General features: G+C 37.9%; 1 protein-coding gene across 10 annotated transcripts in view; it reads left to right on the top strand.

Annotated features, from left to right (window-relative positions):
- NAV3 (neuron navigator 3) overlaps positions 1 to 16,258 on the top strand; it is a 507,938-nt gene extending 491,680 nt beyond the window's left edge. For all 10 annotated transcript variants that reach the window (XM_030959546.1, XM_030959547.1, XM_030959548.1 and 7 more), the window contains 10 exons: positions 1,895 to 1,992; positions 2,627 to 2,722; positions 2,973 to 3,141; positions 3,875 to 4,110; positions 6,072 to 6,226; positions 7,112 to 7,183; positions 7,609 to 7,805; positions 8,423 to 8,541; positions 11,228 to 11,431; positions 13,588 to 16,258. In XM_030959546.1, coding sequence (XP_030815406.1) covers positions 1,895 to 1,992; positions 2,627 to 2,722; positions 2,973 to 3,141; positions 3,875 to 4,110; positions 6,072 to 6,226; positions 7,112 to 7,183; positions 7,609 to 7,805; positions 8,423 to 8,541; positions 11,228 to 11,431; positions 13,588 to 13,707 — 1,466 coding nt within the window. In that variant the 3' untranslated portion in view covers positions 13,708 to 16,258. The remainder of the gene's footprint in view (positions 1 to 1,894; positions 1,993 to 2,626; positions 2,723 to 2,972; positions 3,142 to 3,874; positions 4,111 to 6,071; positions 6,227 to 7,111; positions 7,184 to 7,608; positions 7,806 to 8,422; positions 8,542 to 11,227; positions 11,432 to 13,587) is intronic.
- The last annotated feature ends 2,845 nt before the right edge of the window (positions 16,259 to 19,103 follow it).

Raw genomic sequence — 19,103 nt, 5'->3', positions numbered from 1 at the left:
ATGATGAGGATTAGGCTGAGAGAATTGTGTGGTTTGGCTCTTCATATTATAAAAATACGATTGCGCTTTCTGGGAGCAATGTCTCCAATCAACCATGGTCATCTCGAAATGACCAAGCTGTCCACTGTCACTTCCTAAGGGTATGATGATACCTTCCAGATCAGGGTGAGTGACAGTCTGGGAAGGGGTGTGGTGGTCACAGACACCCCTATTTCAGTCAGTCACTGCAGTGAAAGGAGCAAACAAGGACCAGTACAGGACTGGCCCAGAGTGCCAGAGCTTTGACAAGAATTGAACTGAAGTAATCATAGCATGCCTAAAAAGAAGACCTAGCAGGGGGAAATTAAAACAATTAGTACCACCATGAAATTAGAGGCCCTTGGGCATCTTCTCAGCCCCTTGTATCAGTGAAAGAGAGAGCTTTTAGAAAGTGGAATTTGTTCTTTTGCTACAGAGTGGTTCCTCATTCCTAAAGACTTAAAGAAGAATGAATTTAAAGGGCTACATAAGGTAGAGATTGAAAAATTTCACAGGGGGATCATATCATAATTTGCCCTCAGACAAACTATGACGTTATCAAAGCTCTTAGGTTTGCTTAAAGGTTTGTCAAATATGCCAAAACACAAGTGAAGTGAAACATTCAGTGGTGACACAGAAAATCTGTCTGCCTGGAACAAAGCAAGCAAGATTTATTAAAACTCACAGAAAATGAAAGCTTCTTTGTTCAATGAATTTAAAAAATCATAACAAAAAACCAAAACAAAATAAAAACAAACAAACAAAAAACAACCCAAAAAACCCCCAAAACAACAGCACAATCTGCATTCTAGATATGGATATAAGTTATCAAACTTTTAACATGAAAATTTATTTTTAATACATTAATTGAAATTATATTAATAAGCCTTCTTTGGTTTTCCTTTGAACAAGTGACTGAATCTTACTGGGACCTCATTTAATTTGGATGAAATCTGACCTTGTGCAGACTATGTCATGAAGCTGATGTTTTTCACACTAAAAATGAACAGGGCTTAGGTTAGTGGATTACTGTACTGGCCTTTGAAGAAAATGCAAATCCATAATCTCATCTAATTTTATAGTTAGCTTAAATGTCTAACAGTAAAATCTCAGAGAGAACTTCTAAAAGAAACCAGCAGTTGCAATAAAGCTATAAGCCCAGCCTTTAACAGAAATAAATCTGCTTTCTTGTTTTACGAGTTAATGAAGTGGTGGAAACAGAGGTGTAGAGCAGATCAAAATCACTCTTCACCTCCAAGAGAAATGAAGCCTTTCCTTAGAGGAATGGCTGAAAATAGTGTCCCATATTCTGGACAAGTCCCAAGTGGTCTTCTAGTGGGGGTGAAAAGGACTCTATCCCTGCCATACGTACAGAAGGCAAAGGAATCATCTGGAAAGTGAAATTACATGCTATTTAACTTAACAGCAAAAATATCAATGCAAGGATTTCTTGTTTTCTCTTCGTACAACATTCTAAAGGGCACAAATGAGTGCCCAAAGACATAAATTTAATTTCGTTTTTAAACAACATTACTTTGTGAACATATTGTAATTTTGAAAAGTTCCAAGAGGGAAAGCAAAGGCAAGACTATAATGCAAGATTTTATTTATTTGTGTATTCTTTTTCCCTTTCTGCATGATTAAAACTCCTAATATTCCTACAAAAATTGACAATTTGTAACTTTTTTTTTACCTCCAACATAAATGGTGAATCGGGAATAACTACAGATTACAACAATTGCAAGTTGTTATCATGGCAGCCTTTCTTTTTAAACAAATTTTTAACTTTTAAATCCTTTGAACAAATATTGAATTGATGATGTGAACATAGTTGATGTGATTTTTCAGACTGACCACTTCCCTTCTTTTAATGTAGATATTTTGTTGGATGATGTTACTGATGGAGCACTCCACAAAGAAGGTCATAGTGTTAAAATTTTAGTCACCATAAACAAAGGCTACAGTCGAGCCAAGGTAAGTGCATTACCCAGAGCAGAACTATAGCTCAAGCAAATGCTGGCATATAGTAGGTCAAATTTTTTTCAGTATTTTAAGCCAGGAATTGAAGGGAAATATCCCATAGATTTTAGCTCTCTTCTGTCATCCATGCTCAATACAGTTAGGCACACTCCATAGACTAATGCCGTATGGCCTCTTTCTGCCTTTGTGGTGGCTTAGACACTATTAAATCTTAGTTTAATTAGTAGTAGGATGTCCTGGGACTTGCTGTCTCTAAGTCATTATAAATTAGACCTATGCATTGGTCTCCTTAGGGTGCAACTGTGAATTTGCTGCTGAAAAATTGTATTGTCATGTTTTCATGTTGTGTGTTGTAAAAAATTACAAATACAGCACAACCTTTATTTTTAGTCATCTCTTTAAAAACACAGATGCAATCAAAGAGCAGAACAAGATTCTGTATTCCCTTCTTCATAAAGATGTATCAAAGTAATACAATCTGTACCTACTTCTGGCACGGAGATTATTACCAAAGTCGTTAACTCTCATTCTAAATAATATTCTTATTCTTCATTAGGAAGACTATGAATCTTCACAGAAAACTAATTAGCACCATTTTTAGTCCAGTTTCAAAAATCTCTCTTTGCAGGATCAAAAGCCACATGCATACCTGATAGGATCAATTGGAGTCAGTGGAAAAACAAAATGGGATGTTTTAGATGGTGTAATCAGACGTCTCTTTAAGGTAAGACACTGAAAAATTGGCTTAAGTATTATTACAATTTTCTTTTTCACTTTCGAAAATTTCTGTATTCTTTGAGTTGTCTTGCCAAGTTTTTGTTTTGGTTTGAGGTTTTTTGATATGTAGCTAACACCAACTACTATTAAGCTTTATTCTCAATGTCGCAGTTCTTTTTTCTATAACTGTAGGCAGTTTTCCAAATAGCTTTCATTCAATAAATATTTTTATGACTTATGTTTTCATATAATTTCAGGAGTATATTTTTCGAGTGGATCCAACTACTAGCCTGGGTTTAAGCTCTGACTGCATTGCTAGCTATTGTATAGGGGATGTAACTAGAGCCCATAGCCTAGAAGTGCCTGAACTGCTGCCTTGTGGATATCTGGTTGGAGATAATAACGTCATCACTGTGAACCTGAAAGGTAAAACCCGAAGAATACTTCTGCAGATACCATAGAGTTCTACACTGCAGTTCCCTATCCTTTTGTGTTTATTTTTCTTACACCTGACCTTTCTGTATTGTCTCTAGTTTGAGGGCACATTTATCACAAACTGCCTGTAAGACATTGCATAATATCTATCTCAGCATTTTGAGGGAAATCTAAGAATATCTGTCCTCCCCTGCCTGACTGCCAAATCACAACAAAGTCCAGATTTCTAAACAGTGGCAAACATCCAACCCCAAAACAGAGATTAAAATGAGAAATACTAATGCTTTATTCAGTTCCACAGGAAAAATTCTATACATTTCAAGAGCTCTAGGGATTTTCTATTGGAGGGGAGAGGGGGCCTTCAGAAGAACTTTATTGATGTGACAAGTGGTAACCCTTGTGGCTGTCACTTTGACCTTTTTTATGTCATCGTTGCCAGTAATGTCTGAAACATGTATCTTTGCCTCACTGAGCCTTCTCTTCACATTTACTTTGGTTGCATCTCTTCCCCTCATCTCAACTCACCACTGCTGTTTAATTTTTTGTGGAAGGATACCAGTATTTCTACAGTAAAGAAGGCCTTAACAGGGATTTGCTTTAGAAGACTGGATTTAAGAGCTGTTTTAGCTTGCTTTGGGCATAGCACTGATGCCATCAGGTGCTGTGCCAAATAACTACCTTAGCAAGGATAAGACAGGCCATTTTTCTTTTCTTTTATCCCCAGGAGTAGAAGAAAACAGTTTGGACAGTTTTGTGTTTGACACATTAATTCCCAAGCCAATTACCCAACGGTACTTTAATTTACTGATGGAGCATCGCAGAATTATTCTGTCGGGACCCAGTGGCACAGGAAAGACCTATTTAGCCAACAGGCTGGCTGAATATATTATAACTAAATCTGGCAGAAAAAAAACTGAGGATGCAATTGCAATTTTTAACATAGATCACAAGTCAAGCAAGGTAAGTTACAGTTGAAAACAATCTATTGCCCAGTTTGTAGAACAGATTCCATTAATGGGTGTACTCTTTTGCTGTTCAGTTAGCATTTCTTCCTACAATAATCCAGTCTCCAATCCCAGTGATGTACAGGGACCAGATCTTTCTGTCCTAAACAAACCATTGAAGCACTGTCAAGGAAGTCTCAATTTTTCCCTCTTGAGGAAACCCATTTTAAGTATAGATGCAGAGTCCAACTCCCAAGTAAATTAAATTTTTGAAGTGTCTGTAATTCCTTTATCAGAAGGTTTGCTATATAGTAATACTAGTGTAACTTGTTTTTTTATGATGATAACATCAGCCTTTGTTAGCAAAGATTTCAAAGGGGTGATTTGAAATTACTGTCTTGGGCTCAGTTTCTTAATCAGCCCTGAGGAGATACAACTGTCATGATTTCTGATGTGCATTGGTCAGGAAGCTGACCATACTGAAATTGCCTCACACATCAAGTCACAATCCCAGTGATTTACATAGCCCAGATTATCAGGTTTCTAGCAGGACTACTGTGCTAGCCACAGATAATGCTATTCACCTGGCTGTCCTGAATTGAGTGTACTCCTAACTTGGTTCCTGGGGGGAAAAAAATGAAAGGGTTTGCCCGGAGCTTTCTGAATTGCACAGAACATAATGAATGCTAGCATAAGAAGGGAGAACATACACATCCCAAAGGGGCAAATGGACCATTCTGGCAAAAATAACTGCTTTTCACTGTCTTTATACAGAGGATTTGTGATGCCATTTACTTTGGCAGAGAATGTGTTTGTCTTCTATTGTTATACTATACACATCTGTAAAGAAAATTGTCTCACAAGAGCCTTTTGGATTTCTAGTAAATTGCTTGTTCTGTGTGTTTTGGTGTTTCACTGTTGCTTTTGGGATTGGATTGGTTGGGGTTTTTTTCCCCTTTTTCTTTACTTCTGTCAAAATTCATGTGGAATTTTTTGAGTTTGTAATAAAAATTAAAAAAAAGAAAAAGCAACATTGTCAAATACCAAGGGTGTTTGAATAAAATAGATGGTGCTATTCCATGGAAGAAACCTGTAATGTTCTCTGAGAGACACCTGATCATAAAAAGGCAAAGAAAAATCTTTCTTGAAATAAAAAAGTACATGTTCTCATTAAAGAAGAAAAGATTCAGCTATCCCTGATCCAGAAAATAAAATGGCAATAGGAACTTTGTCCATAATACTAAGCATTTCCAACCCTGACAAAATTAGATGCCTCTAGAGATACAGCCACAGAGCTTGACTAGCCCAAATTCTCAAGAGCAACTGTTGACAAAAATATGAAATGTTTGGATTGTAGAAAGCTGTCTTTTACTGCTGCACTAAACAGCAGCCAGACAGCTGACAGGAAAAAAGAATTTACACACCAAATTTTATTATGAGGTGTGATGAAGCATCTCCAAGGCGGCAGGCAGATTTTCAGTGAGAGTGCTGAAAGGAGATATCTAAAGGAGTAGTTCAATACACCAAAATTGTGTGACGGGGTGGTGGGGGTTTGACATATAAATGTGGCATTCATAAGAATGAAGGTCCAAAAATTATTAGGAACATCTCAGCCCATTGGAAATGGCATATTTTATTGCAATCTATATTCCTCTGGATATAAGATATTTTATCAGCAAATTTCTAAGGAATGTATCTCCCAAATCAGAACACTTCAGTCATTGGCCTTGTGTCCAGCACCTTTGTTTTTTCCTAAAGTCCATGAGGCTTTAATGTTGCCCTGTGCAAGCAGCATGTTTTCCTGCATGTGCAGATCCAGCTGAGTGATCCACAGGAGGAAAACTCTTTAGCAGTCATTTTATCTTTCTGGATTTTTTTCCAGTGAAATTAAATCTATGGTCTAATTGTTTAATCTTTTCTGGGCTTGGGGCTTTTTTTGTGATTTTGTTTTTGCTTTTTTTATTAATTCTGCTGAAGGATCTGCGACAATATCTTGCAAACTTAGCTGAGCAGTGCAGTGCTGACAACAATGGTGCTGACCTCCCTGTCGTCATAATTCTTGATAACCTCCACCACATCAGTTCACTAAGTGACATCTTCAATGGTTTCCTCAACTGTAAATATAATAAATGGTAGGTAGTACCTTTTCTCTCTCCTTGCACGCAGATTTTACAATTAAAACAGTAAAAGCTGCTTGTTATTTTGCAAAATAAAATGTCCCAGTGCAAACTTAGGCTCCTACAGGCCATCTGCAAGGCCGCTATGTGCTTCAATAATTTTAACCCCTTTCAGCCAAGAAGGTAGCTGTCTCCTTCATTTACATGACTTCCATGCTTCTGAATGAGATGTAAATGAACCACAAAATTTAAGAATGTGCTTAAACACTTGACTGTTTTATAGTGTTATCCTTTGCACCCTGCCAGATCACACCAGCTCATTAGTACCGTAAGAACAGCTTACACATTGTAATAGGGGAATTTGGGATAAACCATGCCATACAGAAGCAGCTGTGAATCTAGCAGATTTTCCCTTCCCACAGTTTTCCTGCAGCAGTGCAGAAGTATCAAGTTGGCTGACTGTCCTTTATTCTCAAACAAGAGTAAAAATAATGTTTTCTAGAACTTTTACTGGCTTTTAACATTGGTTATTTCTGCTGTAAAAGTGATATCACAGGGACTTCCCTTCATAAAATCATCACATACATCTTCCTCATGAGATTCACCGGCTTTTGAAAGTAAAAAGCTAAGCATATTGCCAAATTACAAATTACATTAAGACAGGGTTGCTTTATTTATTTCTTCATTACAGATGGGCGCTAGTAAACTACATATGTGCAAGAGGGAAATCATACAGGAATAAACATTTTTAAAAGGGTACCTCAGAAATATTTTAAATGTATGACTATAGTACACCCAGACTCTTTTGAAATTGGCCTCATACAGATAGTAAGAAGGAATATACTCTGAATATTTTAATGAATTCTTCCTCAAAAATTCCTACTGCTTTTATATTTCCAGTCCCTATATTATTGGAACCATGAACCAAGGAGTTTCTTCTTCACCAAATCTGGAGGTGCATCACAATTTCAGGTACATTCACTCTGTATTTACTGTGGCCATGTTTGCACAGCTCCGTGCTTCTGAGCCCAGTTCTTTGGCAAATATTGATCTTGTGTCTCATCACAGTAAAGCATTTCAGTTTCAGCATCTCTCCTCTATTGATGGGTCTCTGAATTGTGTTGGGGAATGGTAAAAGAAATAAGACACTGTCTGGCACATCTAGCAAGTTGCTGAAGATGATTGCATTCCTGCATTTCTTTTGTCTTCAGCAGTGTCTTGAATTCCTGCTGGAACCTGAAATGCCTGCATTGAAAGTGAGCAGGAATGAGGTTCATTGGAGCAGTGCTATACTTGATGACTAATGAGACTCTATGACATTACTTTCATCTATATGTTTAAGAGGAAATAATGTATTTGCTATTCATTGCTGCTTGACATTTCTCTCTTCTACCTAGGTGGGTGCTGTGTGCTAATCACACAGAGCCTGTTAAAGGTTTCTTAGGAAGATATCTGAGAAGGAAACTGATTGAAACTGAAATAGAAAAGAGCATACGCAATAATGAGCTTATGAAAATCATTGACTGGATCCCCAAAACATGGCATCATCTCAACAGCTTCCTAGAAACACACAGCTCTTCAGATGTAACCATTGGTGAGTCTGCTGGAATGGTTTGAAATAAGGATGCAGGGTGAGCATTTTAGGGATTTGTGAAGAATATACCATTATTTTTTTAAGTTTCCATGTCTCAATGGGAAGTACAACATAGGTGTGGGAATTTGTCTGGTTGTCAGCAAGCTTTAAAAGAAAATCGAAAGTTTAATGAGAGAGTATATATATTTCCTGGTAGTTCTGTGTTGCTAAATACTTTCAAGTAAAATATCACTATTTTAAAAACTAAATTTAAACAAATACCCTGATAGTAACTTTCCTAAGCTTAATTATTTTGTCCTGCTTTCACACTACAGTATAATTACGGCAATAAAAAACCTTGGACCTGAGGTCTTTTAATGAAATAACTATGCTAGCAAAGATGTCAGCTTTTACATAGCTTTGCCATAAAACTTGTAAGTGTTCATCAAGCCCTAAAATTGGACTAAGGGATGCCAGTTCATTTTTAATAACAGGAGACTGTTAGCTCCTTTAATGTAGTCCTGTTTTAATATTCTCTGGACTTCAGCTTGTTCCGGTACTGCTCTTTTAATTTTGAGAAGATTATTTTCAATGTGTTTCCTAGTTATACCTTTTTAATACTCAACTTGACTTCTCAGGCCCCCGCCTCTTCCTCCCTTGCCCTATGGATGTTGATGGCTCCAGAGTGTGGTTCACAGACCTTTGGAACTATTCCCTGGTTCCATATCTTCTGGAAGCTGTGAGAGAAGGACTCCAGGTATGTAATTTTTCTCCTAGAAATTTTTTTAATTGCTTTCAAAGGCTTTCTCCAAGCTGTTTTTAAACAGTGCATCCTAGTATAAATGCTATTGCATTTGCAAGAGGAAAATCTTTGGATATGTTATAGAAGGCAGACTCAAATTCCTTTTGGCCTACTATTACTCTGGTGTCTAATTTGGCTTTGTCTTCTCCAGCACTAACATACCTTATTACACATTTTATGAAGAGGGTTTCTTCTCTATGACTGGAGGAAGGTGGTTTTTTCCATTGTTTAAAGAGTTCCCAGCATGGTTAAATACAGCTCAGATTGTCTCCCTGAGTCAAGGCAGTCTCAGCCTACCCCTGAATGGAACAGTTAATGAGCTTTACACTGGTGCCAGAAAATAGCTCCGACCACCTACATACACATGTAGGCACACAGATTTGTGGGAAAACGTTTGTGAACAAAGATGTTTTCATAAGGCTTGGATTGGAAGCGACCTAAAAGATATATAATTCCTGGCTGTGAACACTTCCAGGGATGGGGCATCCACAACTTTTCTGGGCAGCTTTTTCCAGTGCCTCACTACCCTTACTGTAAAGAATTTCTTCCTAACATCTAATCTAAATCTCTCCTGTCTTAGTTTAAAACCATGCTCCCTTGTCCTAACACTATCTGCCCACATTAAAATGTTCTCACTCATTTCTATAAGCCCCCTGGAAGGTTGCAATGAGGTCTTCACCAGGAGGAAAACTCTCTGGATTATACCAGAGGAGGTTAGGATTTTGGATAATTCCACATCTTAGGAGGAACCCTAAATATTTGCATTAATCCATTCTCTCTTTTTTTTTTTTTGTATTTTTCCCCCAGTCTTTAATTGGCTTTCTCCCTTTTCCTTTTTTTTTGTTTGGTTTTTTTTTGTTTTGCTTTGTTTTGTTTTGTTTTGTTTTGTTTTGTTTATGCACAGCAATTCTATGTCCTCTAAAAATATGCTTTGTGGAAAGGCATTTTTTTCCACACATGACACCAAAAGATATTACTGCATAGTGCAGGGGGGATTGTTATGGGCTAGGCAAAGAACTGTGTAAGCAGCTGCAGTTTCTTTATCACCTGTGTTGACACTGTGACATACTGATGCAATGGAGGTTTAGAATCTTGCCTGTTGAATATCTCATGCTTTCCTAAAACTGCTTATCTCTCTGGGAATTACAGTGTTTATGCCTTGTGCAGAATACTGCCAAACATTTGATAGAACAGCCACAGTGAGATTAACAGCACTTGTTTAGACCAGCTATAAAAATGCAGTAATATTCTTCATGCTCATATTTTCCCAAGCATACAGGGTAACTGCTTAAATGGAAACTTCAGTTGTGCAGCAGAAGATGGCAGCATATAGAAGAAAATATGTTTGCTTCATGAGCTGTACCAATTTTTAGCTGCTTTGGATGGCTTCCATAGAATAAAGTTATTAATAATAAACAGAAATTTTTATATCATATAATTAAGTGTTCCTGGAACAAAAGATGGATAAAAACTGCCTTTCTGGTCAGGTACTTTGCAAACTCACTTGTCAGACATAGGATTTACAAGCCTTGCTCTAGATTCCAGAAAAGATTTAGTCACTGTTAATCTCAGATGAAGGGAAGTGCTACAGCCTGGAGTTAGCCTGCTACCTCTGAGAAACATTTCTCTGGCCTTATTTAGGCAAATCCCTTTTGTAGCAGCCTAGCCTCAGTGCAAGGCAGAAAAAGTCTGAGTATCTCTGTGCCTAATACAGGGAACTTGGCTCCCTAACCTGAAGCTCTGCATTCAGCAGGTGCCTGGCAGCAGGTGTTGCAGTGATAAGCACAACCCATCCTTCTGCCTTTAGCACTAAGGTCCTCCCCTGTTATACTCCCTTTAGGAGCACAGCCCACTTGTATCCTCCATGAGGGTGTGCCCTGCCAATACCATGGTGTTCCTTGGATAGTGTGAAACTGTTTGAGGCAGCAGAAATTACAACAAGCCCTGGTGGGTGGCTCCCCATCCCACTGCATCATTGTCACAGCTAAAGGAAATCTTTAAAGCAGCTACCAAGTTAACATGCTGCTTGTGAACAGCAAGACAAAGAGGGGTAAATTTTAGTGAGGATGCTACCAGATCTCCTAAAATTACAATATTCTCATTCTTCCTCTGTCCTCCCCCCAGAGTCATAAGCATTTTATGCTTCATAGTGAGGAAAAATATATCCCTTGTGAAGTTCTTCTCTTAACCTTCTGAAAGTTATCACATTTAGGATGTGGACAGATGTCTGCTTCAGCATCTCATTTTTCTAGGAGAAGCAAACAATCTGTACTTCTAATTCACTTCAAACAAAATCCAATTAACTTGAATGCTTTTGATAGGTCTGTGTTAATTTCCCTGATATGCCTTAAGCAAAATACCTTGAGGTCTCATTTCACATTGTATGAAGCACTTGCTGTTGTCAACAAGTGTCACTAGTTATGGAGCATTTTCCAACTTGCAGCCACTCTGTGTATTGAAGGATCATTAGTGGAGATGATCCAATCTCCTTAAGGTCTTATTTTACCTGAGTACTGAGAACATCCGAAAGCAAATCTCTTTCTAAAATGGTTTTGATGTTTGTGATGACATTTTTTTCTGCTGTTACAACTGGTACTGAAAAGTCTGTAAAATACTTACGTGTCTTATATCCATAATGTAGATGTATGGTAAGAGGGCACCCTGGGAGGATCCCTCCAAGTGGGTAGCTGATACCTATCCATGGAGCTCTGCAACCCTACAGCACGAGTGGCCATCACTACTTCAGTTAAGGCCCGAAGATGTTGGTTATGAAGGTTATGCATCAGCAAAAGAAGGAACAACCTCTAAGCACGTTCCACAGACTGAGACAGAGGGGGATCCCTTGGTAAGATTCAAACTTTTGAATTCAAATATTCAGTATGCACTTTACTCTCACATGTTAAACTGTACACTGTGCAATAAAAAAGTACTGTGCGCCTATTCCAGAATAGGCTTTTAAAATGAATCCTCCTATAATTTATGAAAATGTTGAAAATGAAAAGAAGCAGGAGGGCATGTATCACCAACACATTAGTGTGTCCTTACATTGTTTGTATTTCCCATCTGCCCAGATGTATCAGGTCTTCATCATTATATTGTTTGGGAACCACTCTTCAGCAGCTTATTAATCAATTTTATCATGAAAACATCTTTCTTCATCAGGCAATTTTGCATCTACATTATACAAATGAAGGACTGCAATATTCACGTTATCTAACTTGCCTATCGTTGAGAATTTAGTGAAAATAGAAATTATCCATCCTCACATTTCTCATATTTCAAGTTAACTGATGACTGTGTAATAGTCTTAATGCAGAAGGAATGCAAGTGTGGTGGCATTAAATGATAAGAAGTTGATTTCCCTCAATGCCATGTATTGTTTTATTTAAATATGATCCCAGACATTCAGGTTTACCATTGCCTCCTCTGATAATGGACTATTAAAAATGCATATGTTGAACTGCTATTCTTATGTAGTGCTTTCTCTGTGGACTGCCTTTATCACAATTCAAAATACCATTTTAGAGAACTATATTTCTAGAATAGGCAGCCCTTGGAAAAGGGAATTTCTCAGAGAAAAATGCACTTAACTTTTAACTGCGTTAAGAAAATAGTTCCTCAGCCTCAGTGTTTCATGCTCAGAAACAGACGGCATCCTGAAGAAGTGTAGAAAATCATCTTATTTGAACTTATCTTCCATTCCATAAGCTTCCCGGTAATATTTTGATCCTGTGATTTGAGCTTCCAGTAAATGTGTTGGACAGGCTTCCAGCACAGCATAATCTCCATTATGCTGAAAACTCAGGCTGTGGGGCAGCCCGAGTTCAGTTTCCGCTCACCCCTGGTCCCTGCACACCTAGGTCAGCATCTCTACCTGAGTAAATATCAGAAGCTTGAAAGTTGTGACTGGAGGGTTTGCCCCCACCTCCAGTGGAGCTCATGGGTGGACAGACCCTGCCCTTGTGGAAAGAGAACACATCTCATGCAGCTTGTATTGAACACCCACTGCAGGTATCCTGTGTTCACAAGCATGGATATGTGTTAAAGCTTCAGCAAAACTACACAAAAGTGTTGAACACTGTTCAGTGCCAAGAGAAACTTCACCATGCAAGTTGAAAGCACAGAGATATAAGGATTTCTGAACAAACTGGAAATAGGGGCTTAAAACACAAATTGCTAGGAATATATCTTTGGCTTTGATTTTTCTTTGCCTGCTTTTTATAACAGCAGTGAATTTGTTCCTTGAAAAACACTGAAGTACTCTCGACATTGCTTGCAGTCCTTAGCATGCTGGCAGAAGTGGATGCTTTATAAGTAAAATCCTGACCATTAAATAGTCAAGCATCAAGCATCCAAGTAATTTTCTGGATCTTAATGTTGCTATTTGATTATTTTCAGATAGTTTTCAGGTACTATTAATCCCTAAATTATGGTGGGCTCTACCCTCCTGGGTAGGAGAATCTGTTGCTCTTTCACTCCTGAGGGCAGCCCCTCAACTGCAGATGGGGCTCATTTATGAAGCAGCTGGCATCAGTTCACCCCTCTCTCATTCCCTCCCCATATTTCTCTTGTAGAGGGGATATGTTACTGTGATTATATTTTCAGTTGCTTTTCCAGTGTAATGCATCTAAACCATCCAAAAATTTTCTGGAAGCTTGACTATCTCCAAATATGGGCCCAGATGTCCAGCTGAGATACGGCTTCTTTCCTCTGCCGGTGTTGCAGCTGCAGCTGGCCTCACCCCTGAATTAAAGAGAGTTATCAGGCAGCTCCATTTGTATCCCTCTTTGGACCTTTAAACTTCTATTTAAAAACCAGTAAGCAATGGAAAGAGTGCCAGTAGGAGCTGCTAACACCCTGCCCTTTCTGAAATCCTTTTGTACAGTCCCTCCTCTAGCTACCAGCACACCTCATACAGCAGGGGAGCTTAATTAAATTTTAACACGGTCACTGCAGTTTTAAATGAGATGAGATTATGTAAACATTGCTTTCTTCTTTCAGATGAATATGCTAATGAGGCTTCAGGAGGCAGCCAACTATTCGAGCGCACAGAGCTGTGACAGTGATAGCACCAGCCACCATGATGACATTTTGGATTCATCCCTTGAATCAACTCTCTGAAAGGGACAAATCTTGCTGTGGGATGATGGTAAAATCTGTTTCCACTAGACCACTGCCAGTATTAAAGCAGCACACCGAGGTCTCTCGGTAAGAACGGTGTGTTGTAGGGAGGCAGGAGACCTAACTCTGCAAAGTCAGGAAGAAAAATTGAAGTGGAAAGCTTGAATTAGTTTAATTTCAAGGCATTTCAATACCTATGGAGCCGAGTGAGACTCCATTTGTCAACTGGAAAGTGCCCTAGACCAAGGGCATCTGAGCAGATTGCACACGTGTTATCCAAACTGGAATTTTTTTTTCCCTTATCCTCTTTCTCTCTCTCTGTGTTTCTCTGTATGAGTTTACAGTGAAACTTTTTTGGATTTTTTTTTCCTTTAGTTTATCCTGAGGTGCTGCATGAACAATGCAGTCTTCTAATTATCTTCTAACCTCTGTTGTGCCACATGGTGCTGGTCACAGGACGGCAGTGGTGTTTGTGTTATACACTACTGCCCATTCCAAAAGGAGTAAAAGATGATAGTAACTCAGAAAGCACAAACAGTATTGTGCAATCACCAGAAAACATGACTGTGATATGCTGGATAAGTGCCAATTTAATTCTAACTGCCATGGTCACGGTGATGCGCTCCATAAAGTTTTTAGTACACAAGTCACAGATTTTATAAAGTTATTTTTACCACAAGGGTCTTTTTTAACCGCCTGCCCACTCCTTAACAACAGTTTTCTACCAATTACTAACCAACACTGATTAAAGGCTTTTTAGGGCTTCATTTGTTTGAGCCTTTTCAGTGAAAGAAGGAACATTTCTTATGGTGCTGTCTCACTGCCTTAAAACAGATTTCTAGAACAGTTTTACAGTTGGTTTAATTCCTAAACCATTGGTAATTTACACTGTTTTTTTCTTCATTTACTAACGAGAAAACATCAGTTAACATAGTAGCCTCATATCTGTATATCATGATTTTTTAAAGTAATGGATACGAGAAAGAACAGTTGCTATATAATATTTTTATCTTGTGAATAGATTTCTCTGCCTACCCTCAGAAGTACACAAGGAACCCAAACCCACTTTCACTGCCACTAAATGCTGACAAAATCGGCTCAAATCCATTTGGTCCCATGGAATGGAATTTTTGGGAGGATAGATGTTTTGAATACTTATCCAGCAGAGCTGGATGCACTTGATGCAGCATGAGCACAAATATATGGGTTTGTTTTTTTTTTTCCTTTTTCTAGTTTCAGCATGTTGTTTTGATTGCTATAGTTGTACATGAAGAATTCAGCATAAAAGAACACTGAAGCAGTGATGTCCACTGTGGAAGAGGAAGAGTTTATACTGTAAAAGTGGGTTGGTTTTGCACAGTCTACTGGGTGGGTATTGTAAATATAGAGAAAAAGAAAAAAAAAAGAAAAAAAAGCCTTGCACAAATCAAATCAAAAGCAAACAAACAAAAATATTGTATTTTATTCTGTTGGTGTTAAGAGATGTTTCACTTGCTGAGATTTCCTGTATGTTGCAAACAAATACAGAATGCAAAACCTAAAAGCTGTTATTACCCGGTGTGTTTGTCCTGTACTTACAGTTGTTATGACTATGCAGGAGCTATCAATGCCACAGTTATCATGTTTCAATATCTGTATGAAACCAATACATTTTGGGGGGAAAAGTCTGAAAATTTGAAATTCATATGTCATGGCAGGCTACAAGCAGACTGCATCCGGACTGCTCAGAGTAACTGGAAACACTCTTTGACCACCAGAGTCATGGTTAAAATAGATGCACGTGAGCAAGAAGGTACCCAAGGGCTCTGGCATTGTGTAGTCACATACTGTACACCTCCATGGATGTTACCTTCGGGATGTGTATCTGGTGCTATTCACTCCTTGTGGCCACCCCGTGGCCGCCTGCTGTAACTTAAAGAAATCAATGCAGTTTCCAAATGGCACTGAGCTGCATCTCTGAATCTAGAGGTTCCTACACGGTGCTATTGCCCTAATAAAACTCTGAATTTATGCACGTAGGATTCAGTCTGACCAACATTGTGCCCCCCAAACCTGGATCTATTTCTGATGCAAAATGTCAGTTCATACACCTTGACTGACTCAAAGAACTAAAGCAAAGCTGCTCTTTCTTGTACCTGTGCTCTGAGCAAACCTACAAATCTTTTCCTGACATATTTAGCTCACAAACACACAATATTACATATACAAAACTTCCTGCAATACATCTCAGTGAGTCCACCTAGTTTACAACTCAGAAATTGTTTGTGAAACATTTGTCTGTACACATTTTATATTTTGTACATTTTTGATGTAACATATCTTGTAAATAGACAGAAACAGTGAAATAAATCATCTGAAAATTTTTGTAGTCTTTGTAAAACCCTAATAATAAGTATTTGGTGTCATCGGACTTAACTGGATGATGTATTTTCTATTGGTTTATTGTTCCTCTAGCTTGTAAACCAGCTTGCGTATATTTTTTTTGCAGGTGTGCACACTGTGTCTGTCTAAATTATTACTTTGCCATTAAAGTGGAATTATTTATTGAAAACACAGTCTGATGTTTTTGCAGTCAGGACTACTTAACAGATATTCTTTCAAATATATGAATATGAAAACCAAATGACATACTGAAGGATTTGATTTTTCTGTATTCAGCACAACTAATCTCTATTGAAACAAAATTAAGTACTGTTTCCAGTTCCAGTGATTCAGCAGGATTTTTGAATGGCTGTTTCCTTCGTGGGAACAGGTTAGGCCATTCAGAAACAACTTCACAATCCTCCCATTCTCAGGATTATTTTAAAATACAGGCCTATTTATTTTAGTGACAAAAAATCTGTCCAAAACCAGAGAAGTATAATGCCTTATTTTGAAACTCAAAGAACTTAGAACTACTTCCTCAGCAAGTATACATCAATATTATTTGATAGAATTCAAACAAAGAAAGTATAATTGTCTTAGTTACCTAATCATAGACTTTGAGGTTGGAAGAAATCATTATGCTCCTACAAGTTGCAGCACCTCAGCTGTAAGTCTCAGCAGCTGGTCTGTAATTTTGCCTGGAAGTGCAATATCCCAGGAAAGACCTTTAGACATACTGGTACAGAGTAGAAGATTCATCACCTCATTAAAGATGTGGGTAATTATTCACTGGGTGGTTTGGGTTTTTTAAGGGGTTTTTTTAAGATTTGCAGTTAAATCTTACATATCACTTTTTCAAGAGAATAATATCCCATACTGTCCTTCATTATGCCCTTTCTTCTTATACTAAAATGCAAGTCACAATCAAAAACACCTTTTACAGTAGTATTCTTTGCTTTTATGTTTAGTGTTTGATAAAACAGGCAGCTTGCTCATTCCTAGCTTTTCACAATAAGCCATGCCTTTCAGGCCTCAACCTGTTTATTGCTGGACTTTATGACTATGTGGTTTATCAGAGATTCCATTCTGAAATGTGGGTATGAGAGTTGCACACAGCATTCCTGTCATGATTTTACATTTGCTATGAACAGAGCTAATATCACCTTCCTACTCCCACTTCATATTTTCCCTGCCTAGGCTTCAGGGCTGACATTCGCTCTCTAATTGCATCATCCCACTGCAAACTCATGTTCAGTTAATTATCTACCAAGACCCTGACTTCTTTTCATGTTCTATCACTTTGAAATACTTAGTCCAATCCTGTCTATATAAACTGTGCTCTTTCTTCCTTAGATATATGAGTGCAAATTTATCTGTATTAAAACAGGATATTAAAATCAGCCCACCCTACTAAATGATTAATTCTCTACAGTTATCATCTGTCTAATTTACAACTTCAGCAGCTTCCATAGTTTCCAAAACCTGCATTGTCATTTTACTATGCCTTTCAGTTTGTACATAAAGTTAAGATATATTTTGTCAAGAGCAGAGCCCTGTTCAATCCTGATAGGACCTTTCATTAAGTTTTCCTGTTTACAGCTACATTGTTTACAGCTACTCCTGCCATGGGTATATTTGTACTTCAGTTAATATGGGTATAAGCATACAAAGTCACGTGTATATAATATTATGGGAAATACACAGTGAATTACATGGCTTCTCCATCAGTGTAGATCTCCAAGGATAGATTTCTTTCTACTGAAAATTACGTATATAGAGATTATCTTCCACAGAAAAAGGACTAGCCTAGAGTGATCTCAGTGTGCCTTTCCTATAATTCAGTGCTACAGTCTTTGCAAATCATCCAGCTGCCATTACTTAAGGGAAAATATATGAAATTTAATTGTTAAACTCATTTTGTGTCTCCTGTCTCAGCATATCTACCTATTAACCTTCATCTGGAGACCTGCTTGGTGAATGCCCAGGTTCCCATGACAAGAATGGAATAGAGCAGCCCCAGAAAAAGTGTTTTTAGCAAAGTACTTGAGACATTGCTCTTGCTTACAAGAGCTCATTTTTTATGCTATCATTAACTAACTACCGTGTTTCTCAGCACATGCTTTTTCTTGATAACTGAATAATATCACACAAATTAAATGTTACCACTAAGTTTGGCAATGCAAGAGCTCCAGATGCACTGTCATGGGAGAAATGTAATTCTGACAATAATACTAGTAGCAGAAAATAGAATCTGTCATGAAAGATAAATTAGCTATTGCCAAGGCCATGTGACCTTGCCTTTATACACTAAACTGCATTTACTATTCTTTCTTCAATTGCAACCTTTAACAAATGCTGTTAAATAGCAATGAGAGCACACTGAATAATCATGTCTTAAATAAAAAAATTCATAAATGAAATCATGTTTCACCTTTGTTAGTGTATTCACTTGTTTTTACAACAGTTTTTGTTAAATTAGATTATACAATTTAGGAGACTTATATGCATCTTGACAATTAAATGCCAAACCTGGAAGAAAAGACACCTGGTAACAAAATAAAGCATTTATGTGGTGACACATAACGAGCACTAATAATTTTGTCCTGCCATATATGGATGGCTCTGACAGAACAAAGAAGCAGACAAAATATGTGTTACCTGTACAATGAAAGCCCAAGGACCTAGTGAATGAAAAATAAATTTGGATTAGTGAACTGTATTTTAGCACTGATAATTCAATACATCTTAGATATGTTGTGCTGCACTCTGCAAGTGCAGTGAAAAGACACACACAGTCTGAAAACACTCTTCAGTGCAGGTAAGCTGTTCCACTCATGCAGGCCACATGCCAGAAAGACATATGGCTTCTGCACAGCAGTTCCTGAGCTACCAGACGTAGTTTGTTGGCAGAATGAATAATTTAGCTCCATCATTACCACAGTCTTCATGTAAGTGCCATGATCTTTAGTGTACTCTGTCCCTGCTTTTCTGGGTCAAGCTAGTGGCACTCTTTTGAACTAATGACTCTTGAC

The sequence above is a fragment of the Camarhynchus parvulus genome, chromosome 1A (genome assembly GCF_901933205.1).
Source record: "Camarhynchus parvulus chromosome 1A, STF_HiC, whole genome shotgun sequence".
Classification (NCBI taxonomy): domain Eukaryota; kingdom Metazoa; phylum Chordata; class Aves; order Passeriformes; family Thraupidae; genus Camarhynchus; species Camarhynchus parvulus.
Note: the sequence above shows the minus strand (reverse complement) of the source record. Positions and strands in the feature narration are given on the sequence as shown.